The sequence below is a fragment of the Nelumbo lutea genome, chromosome 2, assembly GCF_056320005.1.
Source record: "Nelumbo lutea isolate HS-2025 chromosome 2, American lotus-T2T, whole genome shotgun sequence".
Lineage (NCBI taxonomy): Eukaryota > Viridiplantae > Streptophyta > Magnoliopsida > Proteales > Nelumbonaceae > Nelumbo > Nelumbo lutea.
Window position 1 is genome coordinate 100,385,299 of NC_142685.1, and position 20,437 is coordinate 100,405,735.

Here is a 20,437-nt window from a genome sequence, read left to right on the forward strand (position 1 = left end):
CTCTAACTGGTTCATACTCCGGTTTCAGCCCAACAAAAAATCTTGTAACATCTAGTTGTTCCCTTTGTTGTTGCTGAACTTTAATATCTGGAGTGAGGGGATGATAGACATTGAGTTCATTCCTTATATTCTTCATGCTGGCATAGTACTCTTCTAGTGTTTTGTTTCTTTGTTGCAAATCAAAGTACTCCTGATAAAGTTAATATACTCTCGTTGTATTATCTTGTCCAGAATACAACTTCTTAGCATGTTCCCATATGTCCTTAGCCGTATCAAGAAACATGAAGTTGGCACTAATTTTTGGTTCCATACTGTTCCATAGCCAAGTCATGATTTGAGCATCTTCTTGTTCCCAATCATCAAACCCTGGGGAGTCAGCCGCTGGTTTCTCATCTTTTATGTGCTTCACTTTCCTCTTTGCCTTGAGGAAAACTTCCACAGAATTAGCCCATGGAACATAGTTCTCCCCATTCAGTTTAATTGAGGTCATCTGTACAGCTAGGTAGTCAGGGGAAACCACCACACTACGTTTCTAATCATTACACCCATCTCCTATTGCTGCCATGGTACCTTTCACAGTTGCCTCTAACCTGAATTCTCAGCAACAAGCTGACTACTGTTATCCAGAAATTGATGTTCCAGCACTTATAGCAACCCCTAAACACAACAATGGATACACACGCCTTGTTCTTACTCACACTACTACTGATTTCACAACACCACGAACCACATAAGAATCGGTTTAACACTTTAGTAATCACATGTAAGCCCTCTTACAACCACTCAATAAGGATTGTGCCACACCACCACCACAACATAGTCAAACCTGTTATACCCAGTTCAGACTAGTTTAACACTTTTAAGAGGGCACAACACAGCCACAAAAGTTCGGCTAGGTCACAACATTACACCTTACACCACTCGGCCACTTACAACAGCCCTAACACCACTAAACAACTTACAGTAGCCCCTACACCATTCTACTACTGTACACACAACCCGTTCTAGGGCAACAGTGAACTAGTTCTCTAGGTTATGACCAGTACTAACAGCCTCTTGAAGGGTTTCTACCCAGAAATACCAGCAACACAAGAAGAAGAGATAACCGACCTTCCTTTGAGAGTCTCAACCAACCATTCACTGTTGAAGTCACTTTTCTTGATGAAGAGGAATATGCGCAGCAAAGAGAGACAAGCTGTGAGATTTTAGACCTAGGGCGAACTAGTTTTCTCCATTGATTGACCAGAAACGCAGGGAAGGAGAGCCACGAACACTATTGAGGTGCTTTACCAACTGAAGTAGGTCAGGAACATGGCTCTGATACCATGTTTCAAATGCTGCTACAGTAACCCGAACCAGGAAGTGAAGGAAGAAGAAGAGGAAGAAGAAGAAGGAAATAAGGGTCTGTCGAAATCTGATGGACACCCCATCCAGTCGACTCCCTTAATCTTTATTAGAATCTAATAATCTTTTACAAAGACTAAATTGCCCATACTTAAGTGTGGGCCAGAGTACTATAATAAAACTGCCACATAAGCAAACTACTTAACACACATAAGATGACTAAACTACCCCTATTCGGCTCACTTTAACAGTTGGGTAATAGACTTAGGTGCATCTGACCATATGATTGGCTTGTCATCACTATTCACTGCCTATCACTTATCTTCAGTTTTGCATGTTCCTAAGCTTAATACTAACTTGCTTTCAGTCAGTAGTATTACAAAATACCAGAATTGTTTAGTAACTTTTTTTCCTGACCGATGTGTTTTTCAGAACTTGGAGACAATGAAGGTGATTGGGACTGGTCGTGAAACGAATGAGATCTATCTACTTGGAGAGAGTTCTCATTTGGAAGATAGTGAAGATAAGAAGTCTTTTGTTTCTTAGTCTGTTAGTCAGGTTATGCTTTGGCATAATCGGTTGGGTCATTTATCTTTTCGGTCTTTGAAGAGTTTGTTTCATAATTTATTTGAGTCTGTTCAAATGTCCAGTTTGAGATGTGAGAGTTGTGAGCTTGCAAAGCATTGTAGAACATCTTTTTCATTAAGTAATAAAAGAAATCCTTTTGATATTGTGCATACCAATGCTTGGGGTCCTTATCACATCACTACTATGGGGGGATACAAATATTTCTTGTTATTTGTTGATGACTATACCTGTTTTTCTTGGGTTTATCTTATGCGTTCTTGAGATGAGGTTCCTTCTTTGACCTAGATCTTTCATCAAATGATTTTAACCCAATTTGGGGTCAAAATCAAAATCTTCAGGTTTGATAATACGAAAGAATACTTTGCCAACCCATTAACCTCTTATTTGCTTGATCATGGGATTATCCACTAGAGTACTTGTCCTCATACATCACGGCAGAATGGGGTTGCTAAGAGGAAGAATATGCACATATTGGAGGTGGGCAGAAGCATCATGTTTAACTCTAATGTGCCTTTTCGTTTCTGGGGAGATGCTATTCTTGCAGTAGTGTATGTCATCAATCGAGTTCCTTCACGGGTTCTTGACATGAAACCACCATTTACCCTTCTATATCCTGATAAAGAATTGTTTACTGCTCCCCTTAAAACCTTTGGTTGTACTTGCTTTGTTCAGATTCTTGGACCTCATTGTTCCAAATTTGATTATAAGGCCTCCAAATGTATTTTTCTTGGTTATGCACAAACTCAAAATGGATATTGCTACTATGAACCCACTTCTGGGAGGAGATTTGTCTCTATGGATGTTACCTTCTTTGAGGATGTACCCTATTATCCTAGGGTTTCTCCTCAGGGGGAGAGTAGTGAGTGTGGGGTTAACTCATCAGAAGTTCCTTTATCTGTTCCATTGAGTGATGGTGTATGTAATGGGGAGGGTTGTTAGAGGTGCCGGGATTTGAGAGTATCACAGGCGGTGAAGGTAGGTTGATTTCGATCATCAGCAGTCCAGGCCAGCCCTAGTTCCTTCTACTGATCCAGATCTAGGTTCCATTGAGATACCTTCCACTGTTGAGCCCTTACCTCCTTTGGATGACCTTGACCTCCCCATTGCAGTCCGTAAAGGCAAACGACGTTGCACCACATCCACAACCCACTGCATTTCTCAGTTCTTGTCCTATGATCACCTGCCCCCCTCTTACAGGTTCTTTCTCACATCCATTGCTGATATTCCTATCCCCAGAACAGTGTAGGAAGCCTTGTCAGTTCCTAAGTGGAAAGATGCAATGAAGGTTGAAATGGATGCTCTTTTGAGGAATAATATTTGGGAGCTAGTTGACTAGCCTAAAGGGAAGAAACCAGTTGGATGTAGATGGGTGTTTACTATGAAACATAATGCTGATGGTTCAATTGAAAGGTATAAGGCCCGGTTAGTTGTAAAAGGGTTTATTCAGACTTAAGGTATAGGCTACTTGGAGACTTTTGCTCCAGTAGCAAAGATGACCACTATTAGAGTTTTATTATCCCTTGCTGCCAGTTACTCTTGGCTCTTATTCTAGATGGATGTTAAAAATGCCTTCCTCAATGGAGACTTGTAGGAAGAAGTCTACATGCAGTTGCCTCCTGGATTTTATGATGCAGAAACAGGAAAGTAGGTTTGCCGGTTGAATAAAGCCTTGTATGGATTAAAACAGTCCCCTAGAGCTTGGTTTGATAGATTCAAATAAGCCATTGAAAAATTCGGCTATATTACAGGCCTAGTTAGACCATACATTGTTCATTAAGAGAGTGGACTCTTCCTTGACCTTGCTTGCTATATATGTGGATGATATTGTAGTGATAGGGAATGATAACAATGAGATTGCGTCTCTTAAACAATTCCTTCATCAAGAGTTTGAGGTGAAAGATATGGGAGAGCTACGATACTTCTTGGGTATTGAGGTAACTAGATCTAAACATGGGATTTTTGTTTCTCAAAGAAGGTATGTTCTAGATCTATTGGAAGAAACTAGAAAGTTGGGTGTTAAGCCCGTAGACACACCTATTGAATAAAATCACAAGATTAGTGTAGAGGGTGGAGAGCCACTTGAAGATAAAGCTATGTTCCAACGGTTAGTTGAAAAACTCCTCTATCTTTGTCTCATATGACCGGACATCAGTTATATAGTCAGTGTTGTCAGTTAGTATATGCACTCTCCTAGAACTACTCACCTACTTGCAGTTGAGAGGATATTAGCATATTTGAAGAGGTGTCCAGGTAGAGGTATATTATTCAAGAATAATGATCACATGAAGATAGAGGTTTACACAGATGTTGATTGGGTTGTGAGTGTTGATGATAGAAGGTCTACCTGAAGGGATGGGAGATCCATCATATGGATGGATGAACCATGCAGGGTGGCTGGGAGAATTACTCTTATTAAGGCCACGCTTGCTAATTTACCTATCTTTTTCCTGTCGGTGTTTAAAATCCTAGTGAAGGTTGCTAATAGATTGGAGAAGTTAATGAGAGATTTCCTGTGGGAACCGGGAGAGGAAAAGAGGGATCATAGAGTTAGTTGGGAGATAGTTTGTAGGAGTAAGACTTGTGGTGGTTTGGGGCTTGGGAATATTAGGAGAAGAAATATGACTCTGTTGGGAAAGTGGTTGTGGAGATTCCCCTTGGAGAAGGAGAAGCTATGGGCTAGAATAGTGGCAAGTATTCATGAGCTGGAGCATAATGGATGGGACGCTGGAATCAGAGTTAGGACCACAAGCAATTCTCCTTGGAAAGCCATTCATGACCTGCTACCAGTTTTCTCTCCTAATATCAGGTATGATTTGAATTCCGGTAACTCCATAAAATTCTGGGAATAAACCTAGGTGGGGAGTGCCCCTCTAAAGGATCGGTTTCCTTCTTTGTTTGCTCTTTCTGATATGAAAAATGAACCAATCTCGTCTTTTACCACCCTGTCCTCTTCCACTTCTGGGATTGGGTGAAACTTGGGTCTAACAAGGGATTTGAGGGACTTAGACTTTGACAATATTTTGAGCCTTATTGCAATTCTTGATAACGTTGTCTTAGACCCCACTAGGGCGGATTCTAGAATTTGGACACCTCCCGACGGCATTTTTTCTTGTGCTTCTTTCTTCAAAGTCTTAAGTCAGTCCACCAGTCCTACCTTCCCTCATTTTCTTGTTGATGAGGTTTGGTGCAGAGCAATACCTCCTAGGGTTGGTAGTTTTTGTTGGGAAGCCTATCTGGAAAGAATCAACACTGGTGATCTACTCCAAAAGAAGAGACCCAATACTTGTTTGTCACCTCAGTGGTGTGTTTTTTGTAAAGCGGATGGGGAGACTGGTTTTCACCTACTGGTCTTGCCATTTTGCGAGGTCAATTTGGGAATGGGCTTTGTCCCTATTTGGATGTAGTTGGAATACCCCATCAGACTTGCAAGGCCTTTTTGCCCCTTCTTTTTTCAGGTGGTGGATAAAAAGGGGAAGGACAATGTGGAGAGGACTAAGGGCTGCAGTATGTTGGACACTTTGGGAAGAAAGAAACTCCAGGATATTCTCAGAAGCTCAGAGAGGAGTAGCAGATTTGAGGGCTATCATTCATATTAGGGCGGTACAGTGGCTGAAATCTTTGGAGCTTTTCACAGATTACACTGTGGATGACATGTTGAGGAAGTGGGATGAAATTGCAAATTGCACACAAACTAAGTCAGTAATGAGTGTGGCTTGGACCCTCCACCTAGTGGATTCATGAAACTAAACTTTGATGGGTGTAGTAGGGGAAATCCGGGACAATTGGGGATTGGGGGTGTTTTTAGGGATGAAAATGGGGTTATTTCTGCTATGTTCTCAGGCCCAATTGGAATGGGTGAGTCCCTTAGAGTTGAGATCTTTGCAGTTACGGAAGGAGTACAGAAAGCTAAGGAGTTGAACATCAGGAAACTCTTAATTGAAGGGGATTTAGAGGTGGTGATAGGGTGGCTGATTAAAGATCACAATGACTTATGGAAGTACAATAATGGGAGGAGGAAATTCAAGTGGCTGGTGCGGGAGATGGAAGTTAAGATACTTTGGGTTAAAAGATCGGCTAATTCCCTAGCTGATGGTTTAGCTAAACAAGGGGCAGAAAGGGATTCACTTTTTTGGGCTAAGCTGTAACTATAGTGTGCTTTCTTTCTTTTCTTTTCTTTTCTTGAGGTTCTTTGTTGCTCTTGGAAGATTAGCGTGTTTGCCTTTCTATTGTAAATCTTCTTTTGCTGAGTTAATGAAAGTGTTATTGATAAAAAAAAATGCAGGGTGGTTGGGCGAAATTTCAAAAATTTCTTTCTCCCATCTAGGAATCCTATTCCCTAATTTAGAAAAATTGCATTTTTCAAGGTTCGTTCTTGAAACAAATCGGACAAATCTGAAACCAAAAGGAAATAAGTAGGGATATACCTGATACGGTATAGCAGTAACTCCCAAGGTAGGTGTTTACACCCAAAGAGGTTACCAAATCTGCCTCCACTGAAGATGACACAGCGAATGCTGAGGTAGGATCAGCAAGAAGGGTTCTTCAACAAGAACCTGTGATTCTTCACCAAGAATCGTGTAGGGCTGTGTGAGCACGACTTTAGATTGTTTCTTCACCAAGAAACAATATCAAGAACAATTCTTGATCACTCAAAGAGGTGGAGATCGAACTAGGTAGGGCAGCAAGAGCAGAGGGAGAACAGGATTGCAGAAAAGATTTCTTTCTGTAGAATTCGCCCCCTATTTATAACCTTCTTTGGATCAACTTCCTAATAACAGTTCTTGATCACTCAAAGAGGTGGAGATCGAACTGGGTAGGGCGGCAAGAGCAGAGGGAGAACAGGATTGCAGAAAATATTTCTTTCTGTAGAATTCGCCCCCTATTTATAACCTTCTTTGGATCAACTTCCTAATCCAATTAAGAATGAGTTTCTTGATCCAAATCTAATATTTGGATATGGACTCTCAAGTGGATAAGACTTATCTTATCCAACTGTTAATCCTAATCAGATCATAATCTCAATTTCGCCCATTTAATTAAAACACTTAAGCCTAGTTCGAAATGGGCCTTAGGTCCATTAAGTCACACTGCTCACTTTGCCCTTAAATGCTGGCTAGTTTGGCTCTCTTTGTATGGCGTGGGACCCTAGCATTGATCTACACATCAGCCACATGAATTCAGCCCAGCCTTTGTTACAAGGCCTGGCCGAATTCACTGCAGAACACAGTGAGCCCCTGAGTCCATCAGTATGGGCTCTCAAAGGGCCCAACTTTTACACTAAATAGTCCTTGGGTCCAGCCATCTTGTGAAGGCCCAAGGACTGTGTGCAGATGCAAGATTAGCCCATCAGGTATAACCCTCAATGGTCACCGAGGGAGAGGTCCTCTCTTGTCGGCAGATGTTATTACCCTCCCCCTTTCTTTTTTCTGAAATTCTCTTCGTCTACTTCTTCTCTTCTTCTCCTCTCTTCTCTTCAAATTTTGCATCTGTTTCTTTTTAAATTCAAGACTAATTGTAGTCTTGATTGGCTACTGTATATAATGAAATATTTTGGGTGTGAACAGTAGCACCCTATTCTCTCCCGTAACCCTTCTTCTTCTTCTTCTTCCTACACTTGACAGCTGTTAGCATCAAGGAGAAACTTGCTAATGTGTTTACAAAAGCTATGAATACCCTATGCTATAATGAATTATTTAACATGTTGGGAATGATTGACATTTATGATCCAACTTCAAGGGAAGTGTTGTAATTCTGTTAAGTATTAGCTGCAGGGGTATTTATGTTATTTTACCTATTATTAAGTCATTCTATTATAATAATAAAGTGGGCGATTGCCAGGCCCACTTATGATTCTCTCCAACTCGTCTCTTTTCTCTCATCTCCTTCTTCACCCCTCAAAAGTTTGCACTGATCAACTTTTCATTCAATACAAAATTTATCATCTTTAAATTATATTTACATTCATGAAATGTAAAATTATATTTATCATCTTCAAGGCCTAGTGCTGAATTCATTAAAAAATGTAGGGCTGAAAAGCGTGCCAAGTGAGAATGTAGTCTGCAAGTGGCCACAATGTAAAAATTGCCAATGATTTAGGTGCATATCCATAGGGGGTGTAAACTGAGCAAATTCGAATTGAATATGACTACATTCAAATTTGATTCTGAATAAACACATGGCTATTCAAATTTGATTTGATATTCGGTGGAGCTTTAAAACGATAAACCAAATTCGAGTTTGTCTTAACCATCGAATATTGAATTCAATTCGAATTCGGAAAACTATGATAAAGTCTAGGGTTTGGGATTCAAATCAGACTAAAACTTACCTCTATGTCATCAAGAGATTCTTCACTTCTCTCACTAGACACAAACTTTATGCTTCTCTTGTGAAAGGTTTAGAGCATGCTAACGTTAATGAAGCTCTCAGATGCGCAAGCAAGATTTGAAGTGGGTTAGAGAAAGGGAGAGAAAACTTAGTCCTTTGCTATCTCACTTTGTGGCATCACCAAGGATGGAAGACACGTTGGGATCAATAGGGAGATGAAAGCCACAAAAGATGTGACATCTAGCGAGAACAAATGTCATGACTTGGGATCAATGGAAAGGAATAATGCAGTTCCATCAAGCATTTAAAGCTTCAGTCAGCTTTAAGGTGGATGATGGGTCAAGGATAAGATTTTGGGAGGACGAGTGGTGTGAAGCAGGGAAGCTTTGTGAGGTGTGCCCGAAGCTTTACAAGTTGACTGAGCATCAAGTCAATGTTCACTAATGCTTTGAACTGAGGGGAGATCAGGTTGTTTGGTGCCCCAAGTTTAGAAGACCTTTGCTGGACCAGGAGATAGAAGAATGTGTTCAGTTGTTGGAAAAGCTTCAGAAAATTGAAGTCTCACCCTCTTTGAGGGATTTTATGTGTAAAGAGTGTTGGAATGGGGTGTTTTCTGTGAAGTCTTTCTACTTGGCGCTTGTGAAGGATCAGCTGAGCTCAGATCAAGTGGAGGGGGTATGGGGAATTTTGTTCCACCTAGAGTGGAAGCTTACACTTAGTTGCTTTGGACAGCATACTAACTGCTGACCATCTAAAAGGTAGAGGAATCTTGCATGGAAAATATGTGTATTATGATGTTCAGATGAAGAAACTGTTTCCCACCTGTTCTACACTTGCAAGATTGCAAATATTATCTGGAGATTCTACTCGTTTTTTGGAGAAAGAGTATTTCAGCCAAGTTCAACAGCAGAAATTTTTTCTTCCTGGCCAAGCTTTAGAGGGAGCCGGAAAGCAGGGTTAGTTTGGAGCTGCATTCCCTTTGCAGTATGCTGGGTTCCTATGGAATGAAAGAAACAGAAGACTTATTAAAGACAAATCATAAAACACTGAAACACTAGTGACTCTGGTTGGGAAACTAGTAGCGGATTGGGTTTGGGTGCTACCAGATTTTGATCAGTAAATCAGAGATGGGGGGGGGATTTTTGGAATGTTCTTGAAATTCAGTTGTGGTAATTTGGATCAGTTTTTGTTCATAATTAGTGTTTGTTTTGATGTTTTTAGTGAGGTGCTATCTTGTCACCTATTGGATTGTAACTCTCGTTTTTGATTAAATGAGTTTTCACTTACTCTTAAAAGAAAAATGACTTGGCTGAAATAGTTGATAGCAAACCGGGTTTAGACAAAGAAAACAGCAAGGAAAAAAAATAAAAGAGAAGAGAAGAATGAGAAAGAACATAGAAGAAAAAGAGAGAAAGGGAAGCAGTGTATATTGGATCTGCCGCCCCACTCATTACTATTTATATGATCAATTAAAAAAGTAAGACACAATGACTGTTATACCCCTGCCGCCTATAAGATAAAAGAAAATAACAAAACAACAATAAAGAACAAATAAGAACCACATGGGACCACACTCAAATAACAGATTTAAGACTGATCTACTGTATCTATTGTATTTATACACTCCCCCCACTAGTTGGGAATAGATATTGTGCATTCCCAACTAGTGTAAATCTGTTTCCAGATTGACTTTAGTGATTGCTTTGGTGAAGAGATCAGCTAGCTACATGTCAGAGGTAGTATATGGTAAACACACTTCCTGAGTGGCAACTCTCTCCCTAATAAAATGTTGAGCCACTTCAATATGTTTTGTTCTATCCTACTGTATTGGGTTGTGGGCAATGTTAATGGCAGCCTGGTTTTCACAATACAACATCAAGGGCTTTTTATACTCAACACTTAACTCTTCAAGAAGGGATCACAACCATAACACCTCAGCCACTTCATGAGCCATAGACCTATACTCTACTTCAGCATTGGAACGAGCAACAACGTTCTATTTCTTACTCCTCCAAGATACAAGGTTCCCACCAACAAAAGCATAATACCTTCAAGTGGATCTTCTATCATGAACACATCTGGCCCAATCAGCATCAGTGTACACTTCTATTTTAATATGACCGTTGTCCTTAAACAGTATATCTTGGCTTGGACATCTCTTCAAGTAGGCAATAATTCTCTTTTCTGCAAGAAGGTGGGTGGTTCGGGGAGAATGCATGTATTGACTAACAACATTGACTGTGTAGGAAATATCAAGGCGCAAAGATAGAGAATTTTCTAACAAGGCATTGATACATGGTCTTCTCTTCAAGAAGCTCACCACACTAATTTTTTGATTTAACTCAATTGGTGTATCTGTAGTTTTAACTCCAAGTTTTCTAGTTTCCTCTAGGAGATCAAGGACGTACTTTCTTTGGGAAATAAAAATGCCATGCTTGGATTGAGCCACCTCAATTCCCAGAAAATACCACAATTCACTCAAATCTTTCACCTCAAACTCCTTATTGAGGAGCTCCTTAAGGGAATCAGTCTCGCCAGTATTGTTGCCTATCACTACAATGCCATCTACGTATACAACAAGGAGAGTCAAAGAATACTCATTCTTAATAGATAGAGTGTGATTTGACAAGGCCTATACATAACCAAATCTGTCCAAGGTAAGTCTAAATCTATCAAACCATGCCTTGAGAGATTGTTTTAGACCATATAAGGTTTTCTTCAACTTGCAGACATTTCCTGTATTTGTATCATAAAATCTAGGTGGCAACTCCATATAAACCTCCTGCAGGTCACCATTAAGAAAAGCATTCTTGATGTCCATTTGAAATAATGACCATGAGAAGTTAGCGGCAAGGGGCAATAACACTATGATAGTATTCATCTTGGCATAGTTTTATTAAGGCATCGCCTAGGTGATCTTGGAGCCTTGCCTCACCTAATCGCCAAGCAGTTTTGTACATTGTGTTATAAAATATTTTTATATCTTAATTTTTTGAGATTAAAATTATAAAAAAGATTATTAAACTAAAATATTCATTTTGTGCGCTTATATACTAATTTCTTTTTATTATTTTTCTTATTTGTTATGATTTAATCAATACAAACATTGTTAAATGTTGTGTTTAACCCTCAAAGACTTCAAAAACATTTGAACTTCTTGATTTCATTTTTGGAGCACCAGTCAGCATTCTGGGGGTTATTCAGCCAGCCCACCACTACCTTGTAGTCCCCTTGAATAATCAAATGCTCCACCCCCATCTGGTTTTATAAAAGAATCCCTTGTACGGCGGCTAGTAATTCCCTTAGCTGTTTACCAAAAAGGTAATTACTGCTAATATGAGTGAGGCTGCGTGGAATTACACAACCCAGTCATCACTAAGTAATTCTCCTGAACCCATTTGGCATGTGAGGGATCTCCTTTGGCTGGTTTCATACTATCACCAGTCAATTACCCTGATTTTCCCCTTCCTCCAATGGCCATCATGGCCGACTGAGCTCACTCTAAATAGTTTGATCCATCAAATTTGACCATAGTAATCTGAAAAGGATTACCATCTACCACACTAACAGCCCATAAAGCTTTCTCCATGAGACTTAGACTCATTTCCAGTAGCTTCCATGCTGTACACAACTGCCAAACTTCAATAAGGGTCCAATTCTCTTCTTCCTCAGGTGGAACTGTCTTCCCCAGGAGCAGTGCACCAACTAACAGAGATGTAACAGCCCCCAACTTCTTAGATACTCAAAGAAAGGTCTAGCCTAGAAAAGACTGAATTGATTAACATTTAGTGACAGCACTGGAGAAAGCAGAGAAAAGTGAAGTGCTCCCTCCAGAGGCTTTCAAACACTTTCTTCTGCTGTCTATCTCTAAGAGAGGATAATAATTAGTCAAAAAGCCTTAAGCGCCACCTCCAACCTAAGTTTCAACCACAAGTCTTTAATCTGGTCTGCTGTCTCTGATTCTTCCTGGTCACTGGGCAATGTCCAAAGCTGAAACTTTGGGCAGCAGCTACAAACTCCAATAACCTCCAAGAAACTAGAACTTCCATCCCTAAGATTGTCCTATATAGGCAGCTGGATCAAGCCCACATGAGAGCACCGTTCAGTCCTAAACCGTGCTCTGATACCAACTTGGCTGAAATAGTTGATAGCAGACCAGGTTTGGACAAAAAATAAAAGAGAAGAGGAGGCAGAAGAGAAGAATGAGAGAGAATAGAAAAGAAAAAGAAAGGGAAGCAGAGTATATTGGACCTGCCTCCCCACTCATTACTATTTATATGTGCAATTAAAAAAGCAGGATACAATGATTTATGCCCCTGCTTCCTATAAGATAAAAGCAAATAACAAAATGGCAATAAAAAACAAATAAGAACCATCTAGGACCATACTCAAATAACAGATTGAAGACTGATTTACTGTATCTATTGTATCTCTGCATGATGAAATAGGAAGGAGGGGGGGGGGATCATTGACCAAGGGAGGAAAAAGGAGAGTACAGGGAGAGAGACCCACCCCTCTTTTGTCCAAAAGGTATAAGGGCCAACCATTGGATCATTATAGGAAAAGTTTCAGTATGAACAGTTATTATGGCAAATTAACATAAGAAACAGAGAAGGATGACAGCTTTTATGATGACAATATATTGTATTATGACAAATCAGCCGGTTGGATATCTAACGAGTCAAACCAAGTCATGTTTGAATTTAACTTGATTAGTTAATCAGTATGTTTTTTATATCCAAATTTTTGTGATCAAAATATTTGAATTATCTGAATTCGATTCCATTACGCCAAATCTTGAATTGGAATTCAGATTTTTGGATACCATTTACACCCATACATTGGGTAATGGCCCTTAGCAACATAAGACAATGGTCCTTTCAACATTCATGAAATGTAAAAAAAAAAAAGAACATGTAAAATTAAAGTATTAATTCTTGTTTATTTATTTTATTTATTTATTTTGGTTCATTTGACTGGGGTGTAACTTGTATTTGTCACTTTTATTTATTTTCTTTTCCTTATCTTTATTTCTCAGTGATGCATTGTAAAAGAACCATTTTTAAATTTATTTTGACAGGTTATAAATGAAGGACAGGGCTGGGAGTCACCAAGGGAACCTTACGAAGTAAAAGCTCGGTACATTGTTTCTCTGCCTTTCCCCTATTCCTTCCTGCTTTAGGTTGCTTAGAAAATACACACTGCAATAAAATTGTTATAGGATTTTTTCTAATATTTTTTTTTTTGAGATTCTATGCTTTGAATAATTATTTCCAGGATTTCTGCAAAAACACTTGACGGGAAATTGATTCTTTCATATATGGAAGGAGAACCATTTTCATTCACTTTTGGAAAAGCTGAGGTTGGTAAACCATGAATGCATACCTATGCATCTTTTCTGTTGTTGGTATATTTCACGTAACCATAAGAATGAAGTACTACTGGTGTATAATCTGCATTTTACTCTTTCTGTTCTTGCTGAGTTCATTGACATTGGTGATTTCCCAAAAACAAAGAGATTGTAGTTCCATTATTCTTTTCATTTATTCAACCTTTCTTTTCTTGATCTACTTTTTTTTTTTTTTTCTGTTTTCTGCTTTTACTTTCTGTATGGGCTGAAATGCTGACACACTTTGGCCTACCAATTTTTTTACAAGTCCTTAGAATTATCAATTTCAAATGTCTTAAATCTCTAGAATACTAGTTTTCTTTTTTTTTCCTGGTATGATGTTTGATATTTCCTAAATTTAACTTAGGTACCCAAAGGTCTTGAGATGGGAATAGGAACAATGGCTCGGGCAGAAAAGGCAATTTTATATGTTACAAAGCCATACTTAACTGAATCTTCTTTCATGCTGGAAGTAGATGGCCTTGAAGAAGTCGAATTTGAAGTGGAGTTAGTTTACTTTATTCAGGTACTCTTAGCGTTTTTCATGAATTGCCATTTTGTTCTACTAGTTTAGTTGTATCTACAGTATGTTGCTACCTGACAAAGTTGTCTGAAAGAGAAAGTTCCACTTGCATTTGTATTCCATGCAAACCCATAAAAAAGATAATGCAAGTTTTGTACTGAATTGTTATGCAAACATATCAATAATTGCTTACTGGCCTGTTCTCTCTCTGCTGTATAAGGACCATTACCCAATGTTGTGTCCAGCTATCTGGGGTCTTGGCATGGGTGGACTTGATACGGACCTAACTTCTGACATTTTTTTCCCAACAAAGTAGTTGCTATCAGATTCAAATCTGCGTTCTCATGCTCATCAGCCTGAGATTTTACAATTCCACCAAGCAATGGTTCCTTCTCTGGGTTAAAAATGAAGTTTATTATATTAGACGAGTATAAAACTGTACTACTAAATGTTGGACTTTCTTGGATCTGAGTCCCCAGGACCTATAGTTTCTGTTTTGGGTCTCCAAGACTTGCCTTGTGTTGGATATTAAGGACATCAGGACCTATCGTTGAAGCATATTACCAAAAATAGCATGATCTTTTGACTCTTAACTGTATGATACTTTCACATGATTTTTACAGCTTTTTATGATTTCTAACTTCTCTTGGATATCTAGATATTTGCAGAAAAAAAATCACACATTTAGTATCATATCTTTAGATAATTTTACCCCAACTAATGTCCATGGTTATAACCATTGAATGGTGGGTCTTGAACTCTTGATCATCCAAGTGTTGGACACATGGCATAGTAATTGGCCTTTAGAGCCTGTTATGAATCATTGTCTCCGGAGTCCAGACTCAAGCTTTTTCCTACTTATACATTATTGTTATCGATGTGGTGAGATGATGACTAGTCATTTTGGCCTCTCTATTAGTTTGTACAAACAATGTGCTCTAAATTTAAGACATAGAAGCAATCTTATAAATAAGTTAATATAGACTACTATATGCAATAAAAGAATAATATTCAACATTTAGCTTAGTGTATTTTCTCTGCAAACATAGCAAAGGAAGTTAGGCTGGATAGGCTAAGATAGGGAGTTAAAGTGTTTGTTTCTAAAGAAAGAGTGTAATCTTGACTATGTGATGAGCCCCTTGCTTCTAGAAACTGCATCCCTGCATACCACTGATTTGGAAAAAAAAATTAAGAACTTCTCCACTTAGCCGACTATGTTCAATCACAAATACTTAATGAAGCAGCATGCATATAACAAAATGAAAGCATGTACTATATTATACACAAATAAATGAAGTTTTAATTATAACTTTGTGGTTAATTATGTTGACTGCTCAACCTAGTTGTTGAGTCAATGCTTAGTCAGCACAAGCGACTGCATCATCATTATTGATCAACTAGTAAAGTGATAGAGTCAGTTTGGCTCTTAATAGTTGTGAAATCCCTATTCAATTTTAGGTTAAAGTAGAGAAGAAGAAGAAGAGAAACAAGAAGAGAAGAAGAAGGGTTCGACCAGATTAGGAAAAATCAGTCCACCTCTAGCCGACCCACTTGTATTTATCTCCAATAACATAGTTACAAGAAAGACCATATTGTCCCTCATAAGTGATGGGATACATAACTTAAACTTAAATAAAATAGACCTTTCACTCTCAAATAGATAAACCCAAATGACCAAAATACCCCTGATTTGTGTATTCTAACACTCCCCCTCAAGCTGGAGAGTATATGTCATATAGTCCCAGCTTGTCACAAATATAATCTACTCTGCCCTGAGACAATCCCTTTGTAAAGAGATCTGCCCACTGATTTCCTGAGCTCACATGAGATGTGGTTATCACTCCACTTATCACTTTTTGTCTCACAAAGTGGCAATCGACCTCAATATGTTTGGTTTTCTCATGGAAGACTGGGTTGGAAGAGATGTGAACAGCAGCTTGGTTATCACAGTATAGTCTCATGGGTTTGTCAATCGAGAACCCCATCTCTTGTAGTAAGTTCTTCAACCTTACTAGTTCACATGTGGTATGAGCCATAGCTCTGTACTCAGCTTTTGCACTACTCCTTGCCACCACTATTTGTTTCTTGCTCTTCCAAGTTACAAGATTGCCACCAAGGAAGGTACAATGCCTTGTAGTTGATCTCCTGTCTGATATAGAACCAACCCAATCAGCATCTGTATACCCTACTATTTCAAGAGTCCCTCCACTTTGGTATAGCAAACCACGACTTGGAGCACCCTTCAGGTACCTAACAATTCTTAGAACTGCTTCCCAATGAGGAATCCGAGGATGTTGCATAAACTGACTCACCATGCAACAAATGATATATTTGGTTGGGTAATAGTCAGATAATTCAACTTTCCCACCAACCTCCTATATCTTCCAGGATCATCAAACTCTTCACTTGCATCAACACTCAACTTGACATTAAGTTCCATAGGAGTCTCTGCTGGTTTAACACCTAACAGTCCTATTTCTTCAAGTAGGTCAAGAACATATTTTCTTTGACATAAGTTAATTCCATGCCTTGACCTTGCAACTTCTATTCCCAGGAAGTATTTCATCTTACCCAAATCTTTTGTATTGAAGTGGTCCTGTAGGAATTTCTTCAGCCTGTCAATCCCATTACCGTCACTCTCAGTTATGACAATATCATCCACATACACCACTAGCAAGATTTTCCCATCTTTTGAGTCATGGCTGAACACAGAATGGTCTACCTGACACTGTTTCATCACAAATTCTTTCACTACTTCACTGAATCTCCCAAACCATGTGCGTGGAGATTGTTTCAGTCCATAAATTGCCTTTTTGAGTCTACAAACCTTACCATCCTCCCCTGAGCAACAAACCCTGGCGGTTGCTCCATATACACTTCCTCAATGAGATCACCATGTAGGAAAGCATTTTTGATGTCCAGTTGCACAAGAGGCCAATCATACATAGCAGCTAATAAAATCAACACCCGAACTGAACCAGTTTTAGCCATAGGATAAAATGTCTCCATATAGTCCATACCATACAGCTGAGAATAGTCCTTGGCTACTAACCTGGCCTTCAATCGCTCCACACTGCCATGTGGAAGATACTTTACTGTGTAGACCCACTTACACCCAACAACATGCTTACCAGGAGGAAGAGTAGTAAGTTCCGACATGTGATTGTGTTGTAGAGCAGAGAGTTCCTCTTCCATGGCTTGCTGCCACCCTGGGGAGGTAAGGGCTTCCTGGACAGTCTTGGGAATGGAAACAGATGATAGCAATGATATAAAGTTGCGATGAGAAGTAGAAAGGTGAGCAACTGAAACATAGTGTGAAATAGGATGAGAAGTACAAGTGCGTTTACCTTTCCGCAGGGCAATAGGAAGATCAAGGTCTAAGGGAGAAGAAGCAATGACAGGATCTGTCGACGAGGGCTGAATTGTTGGAGGAGGGGCCGGTGCTCTTCTGTGAGTATACACGTGTTTGATTGGTGGCCTCTCAGTAGTAATTGGCATGGGAGGTGAATCTGCAACTGGAATGGAAACCACGGGAAGGGGATCCGCAACAGGGATAGGAAGAGGAACTACGAAGGAAGGAGAAGAAACCACAGTATCCGAGAAAAAAAGAACTGATTCAAAGAAGGTGACATCGGAGTACACAAATGACTTATGGAAGTTAGGGTTATTGCACTTATACCCTTTCTGAGTCCTTGAGTAGCCAAGGAAGATACACTTACTAACTCGTGCATCTAACTTGTCTAAACTAGGCCCAAGTTTTGAACAAAACAAACACATCCAAAGACTCTTGGGGTGAGAGGAAACGGAGACAAGGTGGGAAACAACACCGAGAAGGGGGATTGACTTCCAAGGATGGACATGGGCATCCGGTTGATGAGAAAACAAGATGTGAGGACAACATCACTCCAAAAATGCTTTGGGGCATTCATATTAAGCATCAAAGACCGAGTAGTTTCAAGGAGATGTCGATTTTTCCGTTTAGCTACACCATTCTGTTGTGGGGTGTAGGCACAAGAAGTTTGATGAATTATCCCATGGTGCTCTAAGTATTGCTGAAATGGTATTGAGGTGTACTCTTTGGCATTATCGGAGCGAAGAATTTTAATATGAAGACCAAATTGGGTACGTATTTCAGCATAAAATTTTTGAAAATTAGAAAACAATTCACTGCGATCTTGAATAAGATAAATCCATGTCATCCTTGAAAAGTTATCAACAAAAATTACAAAATACTTATAGCCATTGTATGACATCACTTTGATCGGACCCCAGACATCAGAATGAACTAAAGAAAAAGGACTTGAGACACGACTATCAACTCTTGGACTAAAAGAGACTCTATGATGTTTCCCAAGCTGACATGACTCACAATCCAAATATGAAAGATGACTCAAGGAAGGAACCGGCAACTTCAGAGCCTTGAGAGAAGGATGACCAAGTCTACAGTGCCATTGAAGAGGAGTAAGAGATGACTGAAAAGCTACTGGAGGGCCACCACCATCAAGGTAATACAATCCACCTGCCTCATGCCCTCCACCAATCTTCATCCCCGTCTTGAGATCCTGAAACACACAAGAAGAGGGATAAAAGGTTATGGAACAATTAAGTGATTTGATTAATCTACTAACAGACATAAGGTTAAAGGGGAATTTGGGAACATATAAAACAAATGATAAAGACAAGGAGGAGATATCAACATCACCAACACCACATATGGGAGATGTAGAACCATTAGCAAGAGTAACTGTTTGAGATGTGGAGGACCGAGAAAGAGAAGAAAATACATTAGGAGTCCCAGACATATGGTCCGAGGCTCCGGAGTCAATGATCCAGGGTGAAGGCTTGGAAGCCAAGCAAGCCATACCTGAATGGGCAAGGGTAGCTGTGTTCTGCTGAGATGTCTGAAGGAACTGCTCATATACTGCACGAGGTACACTCACCATCTCCTTCCTAGAAGCACTAGTAGATGTGGAGGGAATCGGGTTAGTTTGCTGACTTTCAGTAATTGTACCACTATCTTTAGTCACAGCATGGTTAGCCCAAGTGTTGGGTGGACTATGTAAATCATAGCAGAAATTAACCATGTGCCCCTCTAATCCACAGTGTGTACACTTCCTAGGGGCATTACTTCTTCCTTTACCACGACCTCCCCCTGAGTCCCGACCTCCACTCCGGCCACCAGCACGGTTAAACATGGGACCACCACCACCACCTCTATTTCCACGGCCTCCCCCTCTAGTCACCACAAAACCAGATCTGTCTGAGAGAGAAGAATGCTCTATAGACTCAATAGATGTCCTCCTGAGACGGGCAAAAACTTCTTCAAGTAAGGGAAGAGCAAACCCCCCCAGTATTTGTGCACGGACAGACTCATATTCAGCCTTCAAACCCACTAGAAACCTTGTCACATCAGATTAAAGTACTCTTGGTACAACTGATACACCCTAGTTGTATTGTCTTGTCCGGAGTACAGTTTCTTAGCATGATCCCAGATTTCTTTAGCTGTATCTAGGAACATAAAGTTCGCGCTAATTTTTTGTTCCATGCTATTCCACAGCCATGTCATTATTTGTGCATCTTCCTGTTCCCAGACACAACCCCGAAGAATCAAAGGAGGGTTTCTCCTCTCTCACATGTTTTACTTTTTTCTTGGCCTTTAAAAACACCTCCACAGATTTTGCCCACGACACATAATTCTCACCATTTAACTTAATAGACGTCATTTGAACATTTAGGTAATCTGGAGAAATCATAATGCCTATTTTATTGTCATTCCCATCTCCAATCAATGCCATCTTAATTAATTCACCTTCAAATATTCAGCACAACCTCATGCACTTCCACAAAACTTATCTCACTCTCAGCACCAACTTCTTCAAATACACATTGCACATCAAATACAAAAGTTGAAATCACTTAGTCATTAAATTAAACACCTGTACTGCACACTGCAGAACCATTCACACACCAAATACAAGGGCTGAAGTCACTCAGCCATTAAACCAAACACAGAAATCAGTATAAACACCACCACACGACACAAAGTTTCACTTTCAACCATTCAGAATCATCCACACACCATTCAACACAGTACAACCACCACCACACCACTGCTGTCGTGAATTTCAGCAGTCGAAAAACTCTACTTTCAGCACACATATGAAGTATAAACAGAGAAGAACAAGGCTGATATACATACTAATCACTTCAAACCTCCACAAAAAATATTTTGAACCAAAACAGCATTTACAGTCCACTATTTGGGC

At 39.6% G+C, this 20,437-nt stretch overlaps 1 protein-coding gene across 7 annotated transcripts in view; it reads left to right on the forward strand.

Moving 5' to 3' along the window:
* The window catches only part of PAS1 (FKBP-type peptidyl-prolyl cis-trans isomerase family protein), a 73,031-nt gene that overhangs the window by 18,614 nt on the left and 33,980 nt on the right, over nt 1-20,437 (forward strand). For 4 of the 7 annotated variants that reach the window (XM_088968928.1, XM_088968931.1, XM_088968929.1 and 1 more), the window contains exons 8-10: nt 13,340-13,398; nt 13,537-13,621; nt 14,016-14,174. In XM_088968928.1, the coding sequence (XP_088825054.1) occupies nt 13,340-13,398; nt 13,537-13,621; nt 14,016-14,174 (303 nt within the window). Of the gene's footprint in view, nt 1-1,776; nt 1,795-13,339; nt 13,399-13,536; nt 13,622-14,015; nt 14,175-20,437 lie in introns of all 7 variants that reach the window. The other 3 variants (XM_088968926.1, XM_088968930.1, XM_088968927.1) reach the window with 1 other exon arrangement.